General features: G+C 39.5%; 1 protein-coding gene across 11 annotated transcripts in view; it reads left to right on the top strand.

Annotated features, from left to right (window-relative positions):
- LOC120479200 (NLR family CARD domain-containing protein 3-like) overlaps positions 1-24,000 on the top strand; it is a 33,054-nt gene extending 9,054 nt beyond the window's left edge. For 2 of the 11 annotated variants that reach the window (XM_089130765.1, XM_089130764.1), the window contains 8 exons: positions 1,574-1,645; positions 10,336-10,509; positions 14,364-14,537; positions 16,181-16,354; positions 18,338-18,511; positions 20,555-20,728; positions 22,831-23,004; positions 23,648-24,000. In XM_089130765.1, the coding sequence (XP_088986891.1) occupies positions 1,574-1,645; positions 10,336-10,509; positions 14,364-14,537; positions 16,181-16,354; positions 18,338-18,511; positions 20,555-20,728; positions 22,831-23,004; positions 23,648-23,672 (1,141 nt within the window). In that variant the 3' untranslated portion in view covers positions 23,673-24,000. Of the gene's footprint in view, positions 1-1,573; positions 1,646-10,335; positions 10,510-14,363; positions 14,538-16,180; positions 16,355-17,860; positions 18,288-18,337; positions 18,512-20,554; positions 20,729-22,830; positions 23,005-23,647 lie in introns of those variants that run through there. The other 9 variants (XM_089130767.1, XM_089130766.1, XM_089130773.1 and 6 more) reach the window with 7 other exon arrangements.
- Positions 24,001-24,682: the final 682 nt, after the last annotated feature.

The following is a 24,682-nucleotide window of genomic DNA, read 5'->3' as shown; positions in this document are numbered from 1 at the left end:
GGATATTGTCCATAATTTGCGGGTGTTTCTCAAACCGTGGCTGTGTCCTAGTAAGGCTGCATATCTCGACTGCCACGTCATCAAGCGCCTCTGAAGGCCGTCTCAGTTTGAAGGATCTTTTGAAGACAGACCTAATTTTGTGTCCTTAATTCAGATCATTTTGTGTTAATGTAAGACACTGGGAGACACAGATGGACACACACACACACACACACACACACACACACACAGATGAAACAGGGACAAAACGACGAGACAGTGCAGTCTAAGTGTATGAAATGACCAGGAAATGGATCTGGAAGGAAGAGTGGAGTAACGGGTGAATGTCGTTAAGCATCTCGTGTGTGTGTGTGTGTGTGTGTGTGAACAAGACGAAGATGAATGAGGTGTGTGTGTGTGCGTGTGTGTGTGTGTGTGTGTGTGTGTGAACGAGACGAGGATGAATGAGGTGTGTGTGTGTGCGTGTGTGTGTGTGTGTGAACGAGACGAGGATGAATGCGGTGTGTCGGCACTGAGTTTATCTGAGTTCATTATGAAATGTAAGACACAGATAATGTGTTCGGAGATGAAGGCATACATGTTATCTTCTGTTTGTGTGTAAATGAGTCCCTGAACTCTAAACTGACAATAATGTAAGACACTGGGAGACACAGACGGCTGTCGTTCACTGGATTGCAGTAATAAAACAGCAAGTTAATAGAAAGTGTTTTTCCAAAATGAAGTTTTAATAGTGACAGCAAGTGGACGTCCGCGGATCCTCCTGATGATGATAATGACGTCACGCGGACGGCCAAAGTAGACTTGATAAAACACTGAATGTCCCTGATGGCGTTGAGCTCTACTGTCCGCTTGAAGAGTGACTACACACACAAACACACACGCACACACACACACACGCGCGCACACACACACACACACACACACACGAAGCGACGAGACAGTGCAGTGTAAGTGTATGAAATGACCAGGAAATGGATCTGGAAGGAAGAGAGGAGTAACGGGTGAATCGTGAATGTCCATGTGCGATCAGCATCTCGTGTGTGTGTGTGTGAACAAGACGAAGATGAATGAGGTGTGTGTGTGTGTGCGTGCGTGCGTGCGTGCGTGCGTGTGTGTGTGTGTGTGTGAACGAGACGAGGATGAATGAGGTGTGTGTGTGTGTGTGTGTGTGTGTGTGTGTGTGTGTGTGTGTTTGAGTGCGCGCCAGTGCTGCTTCCCCAGCTAATGTGACTTTATCATTATTACTTCTCATTTCAAAAACAACTTATTTAACACAAAATACTTCTTGATTCATGAAAATATACGCATTTGACAGGACAAAATCTGATATGTCGAATAGTGTTGTAGTGTAAATGTAGACTAATAGACCTTGACAAACGACATTGACAAGAAAAAGAGAAAACAAATCTGTGTTGCTGAATACGAGACTTCTACAGTTATAGACACTAAACAACTTTAACACTCGTCCTTTATAAAGCTGTGTTTAGTTAAAAAAGGTAAAATGTATTATTTACTTATGATATGTATTATTATTGTTAGCGTTATTAATTGTTTATTTTTTATTTTCTATTAGTGTCCCACAAAACACAGGAGATGAAGTTCTTCAGAAGCTGATGCCTGTGGTTACAGCAACTAGATACGCTGTGTAAGTAACACTGAGAACAAGCATCACTGCTAAAACATTATAACAGTTATTACTTAAACATTATAAATTATATATTATATACAGTTATAGAACTGTAAAAGCAGGCTGTTTTAGTTCACATGGATAAGATTTGGGAAAATAAAATAAATCCTGTTTTCGATGACTGGAATTTTTTTAATGATATTTGTTTATATCATTAAAAAACAATTATTATATATTTCTAATAAAGGGACTGATGAGATGATCTTTAAGTTTATTCAGCTCCGTATGGAGAGGGATAAGGCTTTCACAGGCGTGAGTTCCTGTTTCCGGCGTGACGATCGAGTCTGTCCCAAAAATACCTCTCAATGCACCCTCGCGGACTCGGGCTAAGGGCCCTATAGGTCTGCACTACATGACGTCACCGAAGTGTGGACTCTGAGGAAGTCCACAAGTTAGGAGTGTGCCATTTGGGACAGGGCCAGAGAGTTACCCTGACGGCACTCGTGAGAAAATGAAAATTACCTACATAATGAAAATTAGCTACATAATTAAATTCATAAGACTAATTTAAACATTTAAACATTATTCAAATACATAGACTACTGAGTTACTCAGAGGCGCAACTACCCAGTGTCAGAAGTGGACCTCTGTTTCTCTAGAGAGGTTGGGGCGCATGCTCCCCTGTAAGAACATTTTGTGTTCTTTAAAGGTTAAATTCAGCAGTCTGGTGCACTTTGAGAGTTCAAAATTAAAAGCTCCAACCCATATTCAGGGTGCAAATTAAACAAAGAAAAATTCAAACCTTAGTGTCTGTCTACATTACACTACTAGGGCTGGGACAATGCATCTATCTCCAGATTCAATACTTTGGTGCCGATACGTTGCGATTCTACAATATTGCGATTCGATATTGAAATGTATTGTGATTTTTTTTTTACACTAGACTGTGGGGAAAAGTTCAATCATACACTTATACAGACTGTACATGATGTGTAAGATGAGTCATATTTACAAAAACAATTCATCACATCTTTCTGAGTTTTATTTCAGGAGCATCATACTGTTCTACATTCTCTTGAATAAATAATTCAATAACAAATACATTTTTAAGTCACTTGTCGCCACCTAGTGGAGAAACAATGTAATCGATAAATGTGTTGTTTTAAGAGCCAAGTTTCTATTAAAAGCTGATTTACTCTATTGTGATTGCTACCGTAGACATCAGTGTTTATATTTGAGCTTTAAACTTTTACGCAAAGTGCGTGAATCAACTTTTGATGCGCTCGACCCAAGTTTGAATCCGCCTTTTGCCGAAGTCTCTTCTCCCTTTTCCCAACACATATGAGAAGATGTAAAATGTATAACCGAACATAAAGGTCTCTAGCGTTATGTTTTGCCAATGAACTAATATCGAAACCATGATATGGCTTTTTGCCGTTATAAAACAGCACAAGACTTTAAGAATAGGCATCAGTGCTGGGTGAATTAAAGAAAAGTGTACACTTTGCTCACGCGATCATCATGGTCATCTGGTGTTTTCTCCTAAATACAAGTTCAAGGGTTTATTTCTTGCAAGTGAAGAAATAAGGACAAAAGTATTTTAATTTGCCTATATTAGTGTAATTTAGACTAAAATATACTTTGAAATATTCATTTTCCTTCATATAGTACATTTATAGGCTATATGGATTTTACGTCATAGTAATAATTATATAAATCATTGTTACATTATTATAATAATTGTTTGGCATCCTAAAACACCATTGATCATGTAATATAGGGCCTACAAGACATTGTGCCCAGGGGCCTCTGAACTCTTAATCCGGCCCTGTTTAAAAGACCTTTCGTGAAGCTGTTTCATGACAACTCTCTCTGGGTCAGCAGCAGCGCCAACACAGATAGATAACGAAAAGTTAATCCTCTGTTGGAGCAAGAGTCGCGAACTTCTGTCAACCTCGTCTGTAAGCAACGACAAAAATAAGTAAGGGTTGATGTCCGACGAGGTGTCCATTGTCAGGTTTTAATGGACGACGGCGAGGCGTGAACCGGCTGACGCGCAGCAGAGGACTGTTGCCTCCCAGTCCGCCGAAGTCCATTAAAACCTGACAATGGACACCTCGGAGGGCATTAAGTTTTTACAAATAATAACTTGCCTGACAGTTTATTTAGCAACCGGAGATATTTATAGTCCGCTCAGCTTGTAGAGCCCTTCAGGTTCAAAAATGCATTTTTTTTTTTTCATGAAACACAAAGGTAGACAGTTATTTTTTTTTATTACACATAATAATTATATGGCGGTTGATACCGGCTCTCAGGCTCCTTATAGGCTCGAAACGCTGTACTCTCCTCCTGCCTTGGTCGTCTGGACAGCTGCATAAAACTCCCGCAGGGTCTCATTCAGAGCAGCAGCGGTGTCATTTTCAAAGCTGGAGTCCATTTCTTTTTGAACAATAAAGTCTCTGAGTGTATTTACTGCCCATTTCATATTTTTTTCGTGTTGATCTCATCTTTTTCGTCTTCTGTTTGATTAAATTCTCCCGGTGCTAACTCTTTGTGTCATTTCTCCGTTTTATTTAAAGTTTTTCTGTCTTCGGCAGCATACCAGTCGTCAAAGTTGTCATATTCTCCATAAATGTTAAAAGAAATAATGAAGTTGCTCATTGTTGTAGACCATGGTATAAAGTAATTTAATTTGAATCAATATCAATTCTGGAATAAATACAAAAAATATTTTAAAATTGTGAACCAGAAAATTGTGATAGTTATGTGAATCGATTTTTTTTCCCAGTCCTCCTAACACACACACACACACGTTCTTTAAAATGTTTACAAATACAGTAAACACACACACACACACACTTAATCTCACTGTGATAAAGTGAATGTTGGTTCAGTGTGGGTGATGGAAGAAGACAAGGGGTCGGCGAATACTGGAGCTTGTGTGCTTTATTTCAATAACTCAGTCCACGGCGCCTCAGCGCTCTTAACATCAAACACAAAATCAATCAAACACTGTAGATCAAACTCTTCCCGCTGCATACAGCTTTCTCCGTCTCAGACATCAAACTCGTCCCGCTGTTCACAGCTTCCTCAGACACGGCCACGGACCAATTCGGATTGTTCGTACACAGCTCCGCACGGCCACACAAACTCCAGGATCTCTCTCACAGCACTGTCCACCTGGCCCGCTTAAATGCGCTCTCCTCCGCCAATCACTGAAATCACAGACAGGTGTTCATCGTTTGAGCTTGACCCACTTACTTCCCGCTCGGCTCCTCACTCGCTCTCCCGCTGCAGACACCGCTGAACCACGCCGCCACACTCACACACACTTAATCACACACACACACACAGGCACACGCTCACACACATTGTTGGGTTTCCATGTTTTATGGGGATTTTCCATAGAAATAATGATTTTTTAATAGCTATAGTGTGATTATTATAATTCCTTTCTATGTAAAGCTTTTGAATTACTGTTTGAATTTTCCTTGCATTTATTTTGTGATTATTTCCTCTCTATGAATCTTGACTTCCTGCTCAGCTACTGTTCGGACGCTCCTGCTTACTGCTCCGCGCTTTGCTCTATCGCTTTAATATTTTTTATATATTTTATCTCCTTTTCACCTAATTTTAACTTCAGCAAATCAGCACAGTGCTCAGACGCTGGGATTACTTAAAAAGTACTTCACACTTTTATTCAACCAGCCTTTCACTGCTTACATTCCGGGGAAGAGAAAACACAACTCCCTACATTCATAAGGATAAGAAAATGCCTCTTCGGGAATCTACTTGCTGCTCTAACTGCCACAGACTTTTACAAAGGATTGCAGTTCTTGAAACAAAGTTAATTTCGGGACCGACAAACCAGACGGAAGGCACAACAGAGCTCCGTCATGGACGCCCTCAGCGCACAGCCGGTGAGTCCCATGAATCTAGTGCTCCTCGACAAGCTATACTGACTGTAGAGAAACAAGCCGATCAACTTACAAATCGATGGCACAAACAGGGAGCGAGACCCAAAGGCATTCGAGACATCAGATTGTCACGAGCACCACATATTTCAGCAGTAGCATCATCTACCCCAGATATGACTCTGACCAGGATTGCAACCACTGGTCTCCTACCACCGCCTATTCATCTTGAGAACAGATTCGAAGTATTAATGAATGAGGAATCCCTGAATTTGACGAATGTGATCGAACACAGACTGAGTCAGCCTGTAGCTAACACTGATGCTAACCGGCACTCAGCTCAGAGCACAGCGGGGCCCAGGACTCTGATAGTGGGCGACTCCATAATCAGAAACATTAGTATCAGGGATACAACTACATGCTGCCTTCCACAAGCAACAACTTCTGATGTAAACAGGGAACTTCAGAACATTCTGGCGAAACATAAGACTGCAAATCGACTCATCATTCATGTGGGGAAAAATGATATTCATAAAGAGCAGTCGGAACTCCTTAAGAAGGATTTCAATGAACTTTTTGAAACACTTAAAAGACTGAAAGTTGAAACATTCATCAGTGGACCACTCCCAGCAAGAGGAACAAACAGGTTTTCACGGTTGCTTGGGCTCAACACATGGCTGCAAAAAACCTGCAATATAAAAGGAGTGAACTTTATTGACAACTTCAATCTTTTCTGGAGTCAGAGGCAACTGTTTCAACGGGATGGCCATCACCCAAACAAACTTGGTTCAAGAGTGCTAAAGGACAATATCTACTTCTCCCTCCATCATCCTTCTGCAGTGTGTGCCAATCCATTCAACCTGAATGGCACACACACACACCTGGACACAATATGAATGACCACAGGACTTCATTTCAGCACCTGAATGGACATATTGCTGACACATCACACAAGGACAATGATAACACCACTCAGCCACAACAACAACCTCTGCTCACGGATACAATCTCAGCAGAGCCCTGCCCACAGAGCTCACCACAGACAGACTGTGACATATCAGAACTGCTCCCAGATTCAGCACCCAAGGACGACTTTCTGGAAAACAGCGAGGGAATCCAGGACAGCATTTTACACCCTCCAATAACACCAGAGCAACAGCCCATCTCACCTGACACATTATCACTCTCTCCAGCATCTCCACTTCTGTGCTTTTCAGAGAAAATGGAACAACTGGTGTCTGCTGGAACCAAACTATCACACTCTTTTGCTGCAAGCCCCCAGATACCAACCAAAAAACGGCAGGCCCCAAAACCACCAAAGCTTTCGGGCCCAGCTCGCCCTCTCCCTCCCCCTCCTCCTCCTCCGAGAGTTCTTCGGCCTCTGCCACAGCGCCAGGGCTCACAGCCTCCCCCATCGGCTCGAGGTGAACCAAAAACAACTGATACCAGCTCTAAGTGAAATATTTTGGGCTCTCGCTATGAAAACAATAACTTTATCAAATGTAATCAGAACAAGCGGGAACCCAGTGCGCCTGAATCTTTCTCTATTGCTGTTCATTTACATGATCTAAGGCCTTCAACAGCCGTACAGCAAACCCATCTAATCTGGTGCCTATTACACGCCAAACTAAGACTGCTGTGGGGACAAAAAGTAAGACTATAAAGTTAGCACTTTTAAACATTCGCTCCATTAAAAATAAATCACTTCTACTCAATGACTTAATAACCACACACAACCTGGACTTCATGTTTCTAACTGAAACTTGGCTAGAAGACAGCTGTAGTGCAACGGTCCTAAACGAAACATCCCCTCCAAATTTTACTTATATGAGCGTCTGCAGAGCGGGTAAGAGGTGGGGGTTTAGCTGTTCTTTTTAAAGATGTTTATCAATGTAAGCAAATATCATTTGGGAATTACCCCTCTTTCGAATATCTGGGTATAGTGTTAAAAGGTGCTCCACGTATTTTACTTATCATTGTTTACAGGCCTCCAAAATACTCTCCAGCCTTTGCTGAGGACTTTACAGAGCTGTTATCAACAATTGCCTCTGAGTTTGACTGTTTTGCCATTGCTGGAGATTTTAACATTCACATAGATAATGCAGAAAACAATATGGCAAAACAAATCAAAACTGTTTTAAAAACTTTTGATCTGACACAGCATGTACACGGTCCCACACACAATCGTGGACACACTCTAGATTTACTTATCAGTACGGGTTTAAACATCTCATCGATTGTTATTAAGGATGTAGCACTGTCTGACCATTTCTGTATTTTCTTTGATATATTAATCTCTCCTGCCATTGAAGCTAGAGCTGTGTCTGTCAAGAAGAGATGCTTAAATGAAAACACTGGTGTGCTATTTATGAAGGATATATCTTTAAAACCAAGCATATATGCTGACTCTGTTGATTTTCTCCTTGATTCTTTTAACTCAAAAGTTAAGAGTGTAATTGATGATATTGCTCCTGTGAAAGTCAGGAAGAATAGTGGCAGACAAAAAGCACCTTGGAGAAACTCAACAGCTGTGCAAAATATGAAAAGACAATGCAGAAGAGCAGAACGCATGTGGCGGAAGACAAAACTTGTAGTCCATTATAACATCTACAAAGACACCATCCACGCTTTCAATAGGGAACTAGGCAAAGCTAGACGGACTTTCATCTCAAATATTATAAACAGCAATATAAACAACACACGCACTCTTTTTGCTACTGTAGAGAGACTGACAAACCCCCCGAGCCAGATTCCCATAGAAATGCTCTCAGAAAGGAAATGCAGTGAGCTTGCTTCTTTCTTCTCTGAGAAAATCAATAATATCAGAAAGGTGATCAGCACATCCTTGAGTTGCTCTGGGGTCAGGCAGATCAGACCACAACCTGAGAAAGTAGTTACTATGTCTGATTTCGAAGAAATTGATGGCACAATTTTGGTAGAAACCGTACAGCACCTTAAAACATCAAACTGCGCCCTTGACACACTTCCCACATCTTTTTTCAAAAGTGTGTTAAACTGTTTAGAAGCAGATCTCCTAGAAGTGGTAAATGCCTCACTTCGCTCTGGGAGTTTTCCGAACTCCCTGAAAACTGCAGTTGTCAAGCCGCTCCTGAAAAAGAGCAATCTGGATAAGATCATCTTAAGCAACTATAGACCAATCTCAAGTCTTCAATCAGCTGAACAAATTCTTAAGCTCAAATGGATACTTTGACAATTTTCAATCTGGTTTCCGATCGCATCACAGCACGGAGACAGCGCTCATAAAGATAATAAACGATATTCGCTTAAATACTGATACAGGCAAATTATCCGTGTTGGTACTACTCGACCTCAGTGCTGCATTTGACACTGTCGATCATGACATACTTCTTGACAGGCTGGAAAACTGGGTGGGGCTTTCTGGGATAGTCCTAAAATGGTTCAGGTCATACTTAGAAGGGAGAGGTTATTTTGTGAGTATGGGAGAACATAAGGGTGAGTGGACATCCATGACTTGCGGAGTCCCTCAGGGCTCGATTCTTGCGCCACTCCTGTTCAACCTGTATATGCTCCCAATGAGCCAAATAATGAAAAAGAACCAAATCGCTTACCATAGCTATGCAGATGACACACAGCTCTACTTAGCCCTTTCGCCTAACGACTACAGCCCCATTGACTCCCTGTGCCAATGCATTGATGAAGTAAACGGTTGGATGTGTCAAAACTTTCTGCAGTTAAACAAAGACAAAACTGAAGTTATTGCGTTTGAAACAAAGATGAAGTTCTCAAGGTGAATGCATACCTTGACGCTAGGAATCAAGTCAGGAATCTTGGTGTGTCTCTAGAGTCAGACCTTAGTTTCAATAGTCATGTCAAAGCAATAACTAAATCAGCATACTATCATCTGAAAAATATTTCAAGAATTAGATGCTTTGTTTCCAGTCAAGACTTAGAGAAACTTGTGCATGCTTTCATCACCAGCAGGGTGGATTACTGTAATGGCCTCCTCACTGGCTTTCCTAAAAAGACCATAAGACAGTCGCAGCTCATACAGAACGCTGCTGCCAGGATTCTGAGCAGGACCAGAAAATATGAACACATCACACCAGTCCTCAGGTCTTTACACTGGCTGCCAGTTACATTTAGGATTGATTTTAAAGTATTATTACTGGTATATAAATCATTTAATGGGTTAGGACCTCAATATATTGCAGATATGCTCACTGAATATAAACCCAACAGATCACTCAGATCATTAGGATCACATCAGCTAGAAATACCAAGGGTTCACTCTAAGCATGGAGAGTCTGCTTTTAGCTATTATGCCAGCCGCAGCTGGAACCAGCTTCCAGAAGAGATCAGGTGTGCTCCTACAGTAGTCACATTCAAATCCAGACTCAAAACACATCTGTTTAGCTGTGCATTTACTGAATGAGCACTGTGCCACTGTTCGTCCGACTGTTACTGTACTTCATTTTATTCTAAATGGTTTTAATTTACTGTATTTTATTTCTATCATAATTTTTTATTTTTCATTATTTCTTATTTTTTATTCTAAACTGTTTTAATTATTCTGATTTCTTTTGATTATTTTAATGTCTTCTATGTAAAGCACTTTGAATTGCCATCGTGTATGAAATGTGCTATATAAATAAACTTGCCTTGCCTTGCCTTGCCTCTATGTAAATCACTTTGAACTGCCATAGTGTATGAAATGTGCTATATAAATAAACTTTCCTTGCCTATGTTATTTATAGTTTAAGTGTTGTGTTTATCTCTGGATATAGGCTTAATGTGTGTCATTGTTCTCTACAGGTTGAGTAGGTGTGGAGTCACAGATGAAGGTTGTGTTGCTCTGGCTTCAGCTCTGAGATCAAACCCCTCACACCTGAGAGAACTGAATCTGTCATATAATAAACTAGGAGACTCAGGAGTGAAGCAGCTTTCTGATCTACTGGCGAATCCTCAATGTAAACTGGAGACACTGAGGTAAGATCATCTCTACCATAAAGACTCTGAGTGAATAAATTAGGTCACTGAAAATCAGAGAATGTCATTAAGTGCTTTAATACAGCCTTTATTGGACATTAATTACATCAATATTAAGAGTTCTTTAAAATATTAACAAATGCATTACACACATACACACACACACACACACACTAGGGCTGGGACAATGCATCTATCTCCAGATTCAATACTTTGGTGCCGATACGCTGCGATTCTACAATATTGCAATTCGATATTGAAATGTATTGTGATTTGTGTTTAACACTAGAGTATGGGGAAAATCAATCATACACTTATACAGACTGTAGGGGAGCGCGGGGCACAACCTAACGCGGGGTTAAATGTAACACGGACATTTTACATAGTTCGTCAGGATCAAGCAGGATGTCTTTCTGATCTTTTTCTCTCGCTGCCAGAAGACGGTCTCCCGCGAATTTGCGGAAAGTTTTGCCAATATTTCGTGAAGATACTGGACAAAGAGTGTTTTGACACCATGCAAGTACATTTTTTCATCATAGATTTTTTTCGGTTTCTGTGTTAGGTGTATACGTTTCTGAATCTAACTTTATATTGCCTTAATCACTGTTTTGTTGGCTCAAACATAGCACCGTTTTGAAACATGTCAGCAATTCCTAGCGACTGTTAGCTAGAGTTAAAATATGTAATGCACAGCGGGGTTGGTTGTAACACAGTGTTACAACTAAGCCACCAAGTGTACAATGATAATCAAATGAAAACAGGGAGACACACAACTTTTCAGGTTTGAGTATACATTTAACTTTGTTGGACGTTCACAAACAATGTTGGAATTTAAAATGTTTAAAATTTTGTGTACTATGAATGATAACTTGATAAAAATGATAAAAATATGGCCTGTTTTTAATGCAATAATCCCTTTAAATTTTTATTTTAAGCTCATTTGTATTATTATGACTGTAATAATAATTGTAATAATAATAATTGTACATGCAGCTGCCACACACAAATCCAATTTAATTTCAATTACAATATTTTATAATTTTATTTATTATTATTTTTCGCAAAACTGTGCAGCCCCTTTCTATGTCTCTATCCATGATATTGATCCATAATAGAAGGATGATTGGATGAGGGATGGATGTGTGGATATCTGTCTATACAGATGCACAAACAATATCAAACTATTCAAATAAAATTGTACTGAATTATGTGTGTTACACACAAGTGTTACAACTAACCCCTCTGTCTGTTAGAATTAACCCCGCATATGGGGTAAGTTGTAACATTTGCACTTCTGACACTTTCAGTCCAACTGTACGAAAATGGTAGGTCCTAGAAAAAAACTTTAAGTGTTCATTTGTAGCAGAGATGTGTATGTTGCTTGTTTAAAAAAAATAATCTAACCTAATTATTTTTTAATTAATTGAGCCAAAGTCAAAACGCGTTAGGTTGTGCCCCGCTCTCCCCTACATGATGTGTAAGATGAGTCATATTTACAAAAACAATTCATCATATCTTTCTGAGTTTTATTTCAGGAGCATCATACAGTTCTACATTCACTTGAATTAATAATTCAATAACAAATACATTTTTAAGTCGCTTGTCGTCACCTAGTGGAGAAACAATGTAATCGATAAATGTGTTGTTTTAAGCGTCAAGTTTCTATTGAAAGCTGATTTACTCTATTGTGATCGCTACCGTAGACATCAGTGTTTATATTTGAGCTTTAAACTTTTATCCCAGTACTTCCATGATAATTTGAACTATTGTATCACATAAATATTGATACTATTATGAGGTTTAAAAGACCTTTTGTGAAGCTGTTTCATGACAACTCTCTCTGGGTCAGCGGCAGCGCCAACACAGATTTAAAATGTTGCGATATGATTTGGTCAAAGGTTTAATAGACAGAGGAACTGGAAGATCGTGTGTGTGTTTAAATGGAGATCACAGTATTTTAAAGATGAATCGTGCAGCTCTACTGCAGATCTAACGACCTGTTTCGCAATTTGACCTCAAAGTACTTTGGTACGATTTGTCACTCTAAACTACGCAATAACCTGGTGACGCCTCTGTGAACGCGCAGTCCTCAAATCAATCAACAGCAAAAGAAGAAGAGTTCGACCAATCATAGCGCTGGGTTCATTCCCCAAATAGCAAGCGGGTTGATTGACAGATGCGTAAGGCCTATCATTAAAAAGAGACTGAATATCGGCAGCAATAAAGAATCCCGCTCGATCCCCTTCCACTCCTGCCGTCTGACTGAGTTCATAAGCGAGGACAGTAACTCTACAGTAGTCACGGTACTTCTGATCGCATGGATTATCTTAAAATACTCTCATTCATGGTCACTCAGATAAGAGGAAGAATAATTCAGCCATGCAAATTATAAAACGCTCAAGCAATGCTGAACAATAAATCTAGATAAATTTGAAACCGCTACCCTATGGCTTAGTGATTATGAAAGTGCTCTGATTTGTGGATTACTGATAAACGCGAGTCTGGAGAAGCAGGTGTTTATTTATTCATTCTCATTGTTGAGAAACGTAACCTGCATGTGTTACGTTATAGTGTTAATAATAACTAACACAACAAACACTGACGCGTGCACACAGAGAGATTATTGTAAATGTAATGTCGTTGTTGTTTTTTTTACTATTTTCTACGGTCTTATTAATTTTAGATAGCTGATCAGCTCATATAATGCATGACCCCCCCCCCCCCCAGTGTTGCCAACTATTTCCAAAGGAAAGTAGCTAATGCCTTCCCTAAATGTCGCTAGATGAAGTAATATGTCAATTAGCTTATTCATGACTTCATCGCGTTATTCTTATGTTCTGACTAATGTTTTCTCTCTAAATTCATGCTCACATACTGTATTTTAATATAATATAAAATAGCCGAATGTCCAATAAAGATGTTCTCCTTTCCTATATTTTTTTTGTCAGACAATAGAACGTGTAGCAATGATATAGTGAATGACTACATTTTTTATATGTGTAAATGATCTGAATTAAGAGTTCGGGAACTGGATGAACTAAAGCTATGTGATAGCGAGTATTACAAGTAATAAGCACAAAATTAAAATGGTCAAACTAAATTCTTTACATGTAAAACAAAAGAGCAGCAGATAAGTGGTGCGTCAGTGAGAAACACTGCTGATTCCCGTCTGTCAGCGGCCCTGCGCTCAACAGAAGAACGAGCCGCTGCTCCTCTCATCATTCACTGAACAGGGGAGACGCAGCGAGAGAGAGAGAGACGGCAGGGAGAAAGCAAGAGCTCGTGCTCGCACCACTGACAACATCTGGAGGAGACTGAGCTTTGACCAAAGAGGACCTAGATTTGGCACTAGTCACTTTTTAATGTCATTAAAGGGTCTGAAAAGTCACTAAAAATAGCAACAAAGGCGCTAAGTTGGCAACACTGATTCAGTCTCACGCCGCTTCCACGGGTCCACTTGAAAGGGATATAGCGACTGTAACGTCACACGCTGGAGTGTCTTTGAGAGCCACCAGAGAAAAACAATGTCGATAGTTTAGTGAATCGATTTTTTTTCTCCCAGCCCTAACACACGCACACATGCACACACACACACACACACACACACACACACATTCCTTAAAATGCTTACAAATACATTATTAACCATGCTTTTATTTTATCTATTTTCTATGCAAAGCTCTATGAATTGCTATAGTGTGATTATTATAATTCATTTGTATGTGAAACTTTTGAACTGCCATAGTTTATGAAATGTGCTATAGAAATAAACTTTCCTTGCCTATGTTATTTATAGTTTAAGTGTTGTGTTTATCTCTGGATATAGGCTTAATGTGTGTCATTGTTCTCTACAGGTTGAGTGGTTGTGGAGTCACAGATGAAGGTTGTGTTGCTCTGGCTTCAGCTCTGAGATCAAACCCCTCACACCTGAGAGAACTGGATCTGTCTGGGAATAAACTAGGAGACTCAGGAGTGAAGCAGCTTTCTGATCTACTGGCGAATCCTCACTGTAAACTGGAGACACTGGGGTAAGATCATACACGACTCTCACATTAAACTGTCACTGTGAATTCATAAATTATAATCAAATGGAATAAAATTCAGGGAAATAACTATTACATTAATTACAAGCAAAGCTATTGAAACAACCTTATTAAATTCATTAAATTAATTTAATGTCTGTTCATATGATGACGTCTGTTCATATGATGTAAGAGGATTAATATGTATAAAGCGTTTGCTGTGTTTCTCCTGCACTGTGAGTTCATGTGTTTGATCTGTAAATGCTTGAACACATGAGCTGCTCCTCATTAAGCTGAAACTGCAGGACTGATAGTCACACTGAAAAACACACTCTGACATCATGACATACATTTAACACCCTTTACTTTAAACACACTCAATCTCAGCACAGTCAGGATTAGCAGTCCATTCATTTTCATTTCAGGAGGAAACTGGATACTGTGGAGATTTTTCTCCAGGTTTAAAATCTACATCATGTCAAAGTCACAGATTATGACATGGAGAAACACTATAGTCCATCGATGACACGTCAGTGTGTGTGTGTGTGTTATTAATGAGACTGTGTGTTCTTATCCTATGAGAAGACATTCCTCTTGTTCATGACAGCAGATGGTGTTTTTCTGTGACAGACGCTTCAAACTGTAAAATCCCGCAGTAGTTTAGAGAGGCGTTCATGGGAAGTGTGTGTGTGTCCATGGTGTAAGAGCTGAGGTGTGTCAGGCTTCCCCCGTGATGTGTCAGGCCGAGACTCGCTGCGGGCGTTTGGTTAGAAACTACCGACACAATCAAACTGTGTGTGTGTGTGTGTGTAACAAGCGTTTTTCTGAGGAGAGCTACGAGAGTTTCTGTCTTCTCTGTCACTCTCCATCTTTATTGTCAGTGTCCTGAAGATACAGAGATTTGTGATCTACGCTACTGGTTTTAGGACATTTGTATGAGACAATATCAAATACATGCATTTATAGTGAATGTACTATATAAACATTTATACTGTTAAAGGGAAAATACAGATTGTGTTCAATGATTTGATAGGAGTAGAACTGTCAGCTGTAAAATCCTCCAGTTTTCCTCACAGTCACACACACACATTTAAGAGGACTTTTCAGAACGATTGTGAGGAAGACTTGAGCTGAAAGAGGGGTTTTCATGACTCTTTATTGTTCATTACATTCACCTCTTTTACAATTTTTACAATGACTAATAAAGTGTGTTGGTTGTGTTTTAGGCACTGAAACAGTCCAGTATATAGTCACACTCATGTTTCTGTTGAATGAGATTTCTGTTTCACACACTCCGCCACTGTTCACACTGTGTGCCAATATGTAGTTCATGCAGAGATATTTGTATAGGCCTATATATTATTATATGACAGACATAATGTGATTAGTTTTTACAAATACATTAACCACACACACACACACACACACACACACACACACACACACACACACACACACACACACACACACACACACACACGCGCGCGCGTTGTGTTTCCATGTTTTATGAGGACTCTCCATAGAAATAATGATTTTTAAACTGTATATTAAATCCCCTAATCCTAACTGATGTAATTTAACAAAGTTATAGTTTAAGTGTTGTGTTTATCTCTGGATATAGGCTTAATGTGTGTCATTGTTCTCTACAGGTTGAGTGGTTGTGGAGTCACAGATGAAGGTTGTGTTGCTCTGGCTTCAGTTCTGATATCAAACTGCTCACACCTGAGAGAACTGGATCTGTCTGATAATAAACTAGGAGACTCAGGAGTGAAGCAGCTTTCTGATCTACTGGCGAATCCTCACTGTAAACTGGAGACACTGTGGTAAGATCATCTCTACCATAAAGGCTCTGAGTGAATAAGGATTAATATGCAAATAGTGTATAGATGCAGGAGGTGGAGATTTATAGCCTTTTCTCACAGCATTGGATATAATAGCCTCTATGCACGATCGCTTCCGGGTTTGTCTCAGCACGCCCAGTTACATCCGGTGCTGTGTCAGTCTATGGTCAGAAGCCGGTTTTGCGTTAGGTGGAGATAGTGTCAAATTACACTCGCTGTTTACAAAAACTTTCTGCAGTTAACGTGAATGATGTTAACAACACTGTGAGGCAGTTAGCTGTCACACAAGAGTAAAAAAGAGAAGTTATTTAAATTATATATTTCGAGCTACATCAACAACGTTGAGGGTTAGTATTCTCTCATATCGTACGAAATTCGACTAGCGAATCAGCGTTTCTAAAATCGTTGTCTCCGTTTCTGAGAAAACAGATTTTATTAAAGTTTTGCCGCTATACACTTGGCCTGCAGAACGCGCTTCTGGAAGTAAAGACGCTGACTGAGATTCTTTTGGACACACGTCAGCAGGGTTCGTGCATAGAGGCTATTAAACTAATTAATTTGATGGCGGATCCAGAAAGGTTCAAAAGACAATCACCAGAGACACCTGGAGACTCACCGCTGTAACATGCAGAAGACTCTGACTGAGAGTTTGGGGAAAGAGACTGCAGCGGCCCATGCCAACACAAGGATAATATCAGAAGGACATTACATGTAGTCACGCAATGCTGACGTTCAACATTAACAATTTGAGAACAAAGGATCATTTGCATGGTTTGACGTGATATGATAAACGATTGTTAGATTTAATCAGCGCGATTTACTGCAATGCTTTTTCCCTCAGTTGGTCTCTTTCACTCTTTCTCTCTCTCACACACACACAAATATTATCATATCATTATCGAATTTCGTACATTACAGTATATTCAGCGTTTTGAACGAATCGTTTTGAACTAATGACTCTCTTATTAAGACGGTCACTTGTCGCCCCCTACTGGCGATTTAGTTTCATGTTTAAAAGTATTATTTAATTTTTTCTTGTATATTTAAACATTTATTTAAAACATTAATCTCATAACATTAGTCTATTTATTGCAGTTGCAATTTTGCAGTGTTTAGACTGTATAATATAATTTGATTGGTAACAGCCCCATTTATTATTTTAACTGAATTTATTGATCAAATGTAAGAATTTGACATGAAAGATGATGCATACATTTAATAAGGTAAAATTAAAGCAGTGCCTTTATAAAGGTAAATAACGCCCTGGGGTAAATATAACACACTGATGAAAATATTGCTTCACAATACATTAGGCTATTTATACCCAAACAATGTGTGGCTGTAATGATGTGTGTGTAACTGTAACTGTAGTGTGTGTGTCACGGGGTGGGGTGCAGGAGTGCAGGGGTGCAGGAGTGCAGGAGTGCAGGCAGAAGGAACAGGAGGAGTCCAGGTTAACATGAAGATCTACATTTATTCAAATTACAGGCAGGAAGACGGGGTAACACCGGGTAACATTCAACACAAGAACAACATCGACCGACCAAGACAGACTGAATGAGATGGAACTAAATACACAGAACATAATGGAGTGGAAACAGGTGAAACAGATGATCAAAACGAGGAACAGGTGGCTGATGAGGGAGTGAGTTCAGGAGAGGAGACAAAAGGATCCTGGGAAGTGTAGTGCTGATGACAAAGACAGACTGGTGCAGACGACAGGCTGTGACAGTGTATGTGTGTGTGTGTGAGATGGGTGGCACCAACACTGATAAGGCAAACCCCTCAGCAAATGTGCAGCTGTGCCCATGACACACATACATATACTTCTCTCTCTCTCTTTCTCTCTCACACACACATGAATATGAGATATATATTTCATACTGACAGCATTATGTTATTTATAGTTTAAGTGTTGTGTTTATCTCTGGATATAGGCTTAATGTGTGTCATTGTTCTCTACAGGTTGAGTGATTGTGGAGTCACAGATGAAGGTTGTGTTGCTCTGGCTTCAGCTCTGAGATCAAACCCCTCACACCTGAGAGAACTGAATCTGTCATATAATAAACTAGGAGACTCAGGAGTGAAGCTGCTTTCTGATCTACTGGCGAATCCTCACTGTAAACTGGAGACACTGGGGTAAGATCATCTCTACCATAAAGACTCTGAGTGAATAAGGATTAACCCTCTAGGCGCCACGGTCGAGTTTACTCGACAAGATGCGTCACTGAATAAAACGGCCGATTTTGTCAAATTGGGTGTCAAATTTCGTTCGATCTCCCCTCCACTGGATGGCAGACATGTCATACTTCATCCCCGACTCAAAAAAACGTCATGTTTCTATGCAAAATGTTCGAGTTACAGCGCATTGAATCAGTGCGATCAACAGTGGAGCTAGTATGAGAGTGAGCCATTTCATCAGAGTTTCTCAGCAATCGTGGCGACAGTATTGTGGTGGAGTCTGTCTATTATCACTGGGTATGTTAGACGAGGTCGAAGTGTTCATAGTACAGATAGGGGGCAACGTGAAGGCAGGGTGAGGAGTCGCAATAGTGTGCATACTGCATACCGCGCTCGTATCATCTCACTCATGATCTGTGCCTTGCCGTCGCAAGTCATCTTTTGAACTAAACAGGTCTTGTCTACTTGTGTTTGTGTGTCATATGAATAATATATATATGTGCTGTGCCTCATACATGGAATCAGAGTGCCTACTGTATGTAGTAAATGGAAAATCTCTACAGCAAAAGGCCAACCACTGCATGCATACAGTTTGTTTAACCATTTATTAGTAATGATTTACACATCAGTTTGTTTACTACTTACTATATACCTGAGCATTCAGTATTGTGCAATTTAGCATACAGAAGGTGATGGACATTTTGGGGGGAAAGAAGTGCTGCATTTTATCATTTAAACATGTGACTTTTCATGAAAATGCTCTAATCCAAGATTGCTGCCACCATATGACATCATAATATGCAAATTAGAGGGAAAATGTAATCCCTACATAAACTTTTGGTCATCCTTAATATTTCTCTAATTTACAGAATCTTTTTTTCACTTTTAAGATAAAGTCTTTTGAAATTAAGATGTCAAAATCAAACGTTTTAGGAAAAAACCTCTGGCGCCTGAAGGGTTAATATGTAGATAGTGTATAGATGCAGGAGGTGGAGATTTATAGCCTTTTCTCACAGCATTGGATATAATTAAACTAATTAATTTGACGGTGGATCCAGAAAGGTTCAAAAGACAATCACCAGAGACACCTGGAGACTCACCGCTGTAACATGCAGAAGACTCTGACTGAGAGTTTGGGGAAAGAGACTGCAGCGGCCCATGCCAACACAAGGATAATATCAGAAGGACATTACATGTAGTCACGCAATGCTGACGTTCAACATTAACAATTTGAGAACAAAGGATAATTTGCACGGTTTGACGTGATATGATAAACGATCGTTAGATTTAATCAGCGCGATTTACTGCAATGCTTTTTTCCCTTAGTTGGTCTCTTTCACTTTCTCTCTCTCTCTCTCTCACACACACACACACACAAGTATTATTTAAGTTTTTCTTGTATATTTAAACATTTATTTAAAACATTAATCTCATAACATTAGTCTATTCATTGCAGTTGCAATTTTGCAGTGTTTAGACTATATAATATAATTTGATTGGTAACAGCCCCATTTATTATTTTAACTGAATTTATTGATCAAATGTAAGAATTTGACATGAAAGATGATGCATACATTTAATAAGGTAAAATTAAAGCAGTGCCTTTATAAAGGTAAATAACGCCCTGGGGTAAATATAACACACTGATAAAAATATTGCTTCACAATACATTAGGCTATTTATACCCAAAAAATGTGTGGCTGTAATGATGTGTGTGTAACTGTAACTGTAGTGTGTGTGTGTGTGTGTGTGTGTGTGTGTGATGGGTGGCACCAACACTGATATTGCAAACCCCTCAGCAAATGTGCAGCTGTGCCCCTGACACACACACACACACACTCATACATATACTTCTCTCTCTCTCTCTCTCTCTCTTTCTCTCTCACACACACATGAATATGAAATATATATTTCATATTGACACAGCATTATGTTATTTATAGTTTAAGTGTTGTGTTTATCTCTGGATATAGGCTTAATGTGTGTCATTGTTCTCTACAGGTTGAGTGATTGTGGAGTCACAGATGAAGGTTGTGTTGCTCTGGCTTCAGCTCTGAGATCAAACCCCTCACACCTGAGATATCTGAGTCTGTCTGATAATAAACTAGGAGACTCAGGAGTGAAGCAGCTTTCTGATCTACTGGCGAATCCTCACTGTAAACTGGAGACACTGGGGTAAGATCATCTCTACCATAAAGACTCTGAGTGAATAAGGATTAACCCTCTAGGCGCCACGGTCGAGTTTACTCGACAAGATGCGTCACTGAATAAATGGCCGATTTTGTCAAATTGGGTGTCAAATTTCGTTCGATCTCCCCTCCACTGGATGGCAGACATGTCATACTTCATCCCGACTCAAAAAAACGTCATGTTTCTATGCAAAATGTTCGAGTTACAGCGCATTGAATCAGTGCGATCAACAGCGGAGCTAGTATGAGAGTGAGCCATTTCATCAGAGTGTCTCAGCAATCGGGGCGACAGTATTGTGGTGGAGTCTGTCTATTATCACTGGGTATGTTAGACGAGGTCGAAGTATTCATAGTACAGATAGGGGGCAACGTGAAGGCAGGGTGAGGAGTCGCAATAGTGTGCATACTACATACCGCGCTCGTATCATCTCACTCATGATCTGTGCCTTGACGTCGCAAGTCATCTTTTGAACTAAACAGGTCTTGTCTACTTGTGTTTGTGTGTCATATGAATAATATATATATGTGCTGTGCCTCATACATGGAATCAGAGTGCCTACTGTATGTAGTAAATGGAAAATCTCTACAGCAAAAGGCCAACCACTGCATGCATACAGTTTGTTTAACCATTTATTAGTAATGATTTACACATCAGTTTGTTTACTACTTACTATATACCTGAGCATGCAGTATTGTGCAATATAGCATACAGAAGGTGATGGACATTTTGGGGGGAAAGAAGTGCTGCATTTTATCATTTAAACATGTGACTTTTCATGAAAATGCTCTAATCCAAGATTGCTGCCACCATATGACATCATAATATGCAAATTAGAGGGAAAATGTAATCCCTACATAAACTTTTGGTCATCCTTAATATTTCTCTAATTTACAGAATCTTTTTTTTTTCACTTTTAAGATAAAGCCTTTTGAAATTAAGATGTCAAAATCAAACGTTTTAGGAAAAAACCTCTGAAGCCTGAAGGGTTAATATGTAGATAGTGTATAGATGCAGGAGGTGGAGATTTATAGCCTTTTCTCACAGCATTGGATATAATTAAACTAATTAATTTGACGGTGGATCCAGAAAGGTTCAAAAGACAATCACCAGAGACACCTGGAGACTCACCGCTGTAACATGCAGAAGACTCTGACTGAGAGTTTGGGGAAAGAGACTGCAGCGGCCCATGCCAACACAAGGATAATATCAGAAGGACATTACATGTAGTCACGCAATGCTGACGTTCAACATTAACAATTTGAGAACAAAATATAATTTGCACGGTTTGACGTGATATGATAAACGATCGTTAGATTTAATCAGCGCGATTTACTGCAATGCTTTTTTCCCTTAGTTGGTCTCTTTCACTCTCTCTCTCTCACACACACACACAAGTATTATTTAAGTTTTTCTTGTATATTTAAACATTTATTTAAAACATTAATCTCATAACATTAGTCTATTTATTGCAGTTGCAATTTTGCAGTGTTTAGACTATATAATATAATTTGATTGGTAACAGCCCCATTTATTATTTTAACTGAATTTATTGATCAAATGTAAGAATTTGACATGAAAGATGATGCATACATTTAATAAGGTAAAATTAAAGCAGTGCCTTTATAAAGGTAAATAACGCCCTGGGGTAAATATAACACACTGATGAAAATATTGCTTCACAATACATTAGGCTATTTATACCCAATGAATGTTTGGCTGTAATGATGTGTGTGTAACTGTAACTGTAGTGTGTGTGTGTGTGTGTGTGTGTGTGTGTGTATGTGTGTGTGTGTGTGTGTGTGTGTGTGTGTGTGTGTGTGTGTGTGTGTGTGTGATGGGTGGCACCAACACTGATATTGCAAACCCCTCAGCAAATGTGCAGCTGTGCCCCTGACACACACACTCATACATATACTTCTCTCTCTCTCTCACTCTCTCTCTTTCTCTCTCACACACACATGAATATGAAATATATATTTCATATTGACACAGCATTATTTATAGTTTTATAGTTTAACAGTATTTATAGTTTAAGTGTTGTGTTTATCTCTGTATATAGGCTTAATGTGTGTCATTGTTCTCTACAGGTTGAGTGATTGTGGAGTCACAGATGAAGGTTGTGTTGCTCTGGCTTCAGCTCTGAGATCAAACCCCTCACACCTGAGAGATCTGAGTCTGTCTGATAATAAACTAGGAGACTCAGGAGTGAAGCAGCTGGAGGATCTGAGGGATGATCCACATTATAAACTGGAGACACTACAGTAAGAATAGTTCTTAACAATTTTCATCATTATATTTTCATTTAAAGTTCAAATGGCTGTTTTACTTGCTAGAAATAAAAGTAAAGGTTCAGGTTCAGTAACAGGTTAGGTAAGTGTGTGTGTGTGTGTGTGTGTGTGTGTGTGTGTGTGTGTGTGTGTGTGTGTGTGTGTGTGTGTGTGTGTGTGTGTGTGAGAGAGTGTGTGTGAATATTTTGTCAGAGATTCTTAAATTCAGCTTCAGTTTCTGTCGGTCTCTGAAATGTAAACTGTGTTTATTATGAGTTTAACTCTCCTCATACTGTTGTGACTGATTTTGAGAGTAATATTAATGTTATTTTCATCTTTTCCCCTTTAACTGTCTCTGTGTGTGATAATCTGAGATTTGGGTTGTTCTTAACTGATATTAAATCTGTAGTGAGTGTAATGATGATTTCTGCTGGTTCTGGATCAGCTGTCCATTGTGTGAAAGTGACCTTTCATGTGCTTTTGATTTTGTAAAGTGACTTTGAGCATCAGATAGAAGCTATATTATCATGTTGGAGAAGGAATTAATATAGATTATCTAGTTAGTTTTCTTATGTAAAGATGTGACAGATGTAATATCTCATACTGCATATGTGACTGTGTGTGTGTTTTATTTTAGGATTGGCTATCAGAGGCCAGTCTGATGTTCTGCTGATCATCTGATGGTGAATAAGGATCCACTACAGAGACTCACAGTCAACAGAATCAACAGAGACTGAAGATACAGTGACTTCACTGTTAGAAATTAAGACTTCATTTAGATTTCAACCATCCTCTGACAGACCTGATGAGGCGGCAGTGAAACACCTTTTATTTCACAACAAATTACACTTTCTCATTCATAGATTAACTTTTATTTGTATAAACACACAGTATAAACTCAAAAATGTAAATCTAGATCCTGAATGTGTTTGTGTTTAACCAGCAGAGGGAGACAAACACTAATGAAAGATTCATTTTTCATAATTATGAGAAGAATAAAACAGTTCAAGCTCATTTTTGGAAAACAATGGAAGCTTGAGTGTATAATCATGTTTTTAATAATAGCTGCATTACACTTGTATTACACGGCCCGACCTGTATCACGGCCCTTGTACAGCCGTACTCAGTTGAAAGGTCACTGAGATCTTCTTCTTGCATGTCTAAGATCTGCAAACTTCCAAAGCTCAAAGTCTCTGAAAGACTGTCACTCGCGCCTCATAGATCATCTCTAGTCGGGGATGAAAAGCTGGAATAATGGAGGGATCTTGAATGCTTTTGTCCTGTGAAGTATTTAGTCTTTTAAAACACACACTGCATCTCCACATAGTTGTGTTTGGTGGCCGCGTGTTAGCAAGTCTCTCCTATAGCTGAGAGCCAAACTCTCACGATGATCGTAGAGAACCCGTAGATCGCTCAGGAACTTCTTGTATCTGTAGCGAGTTCAGACAAATAATGAATTCACAACAATAAATCCCTCAAAACAGGCTTCAGAAGTGCTAATAAAGTGTGTGTGCGACCTCTAGCGGTCTACTATTGTCTCCAGCTGTTGGTCAAAGGGTTGTCCAGGGCTTCTGGTTCAGCAACTCAACTGTACTGGTCTCGCTGGCGTAAAGCATGTCTTCTACTGGGCTGAACAGTGTCCGCCGCTCCTTCATCTCAGTGTTGTGCTCTC

Source organism: Pimephales promelas, chromosome 5, assembly GCF_988280905.1.
Source record: "Pimephales promelas chromosome 5, fPimPro1.hap1.1, whole genome shotgun sequence".
NCBI lineage: Eukaryota > Metazoa > Chordata > Actinopteri > Cypriniformes > Leuciscidae > Pimephales > Pimephales promelas.
Note: the sequence above shows the minus strand (reverse complement) of the source record. Positions and strands in the feature narration are given on the sequence as shown.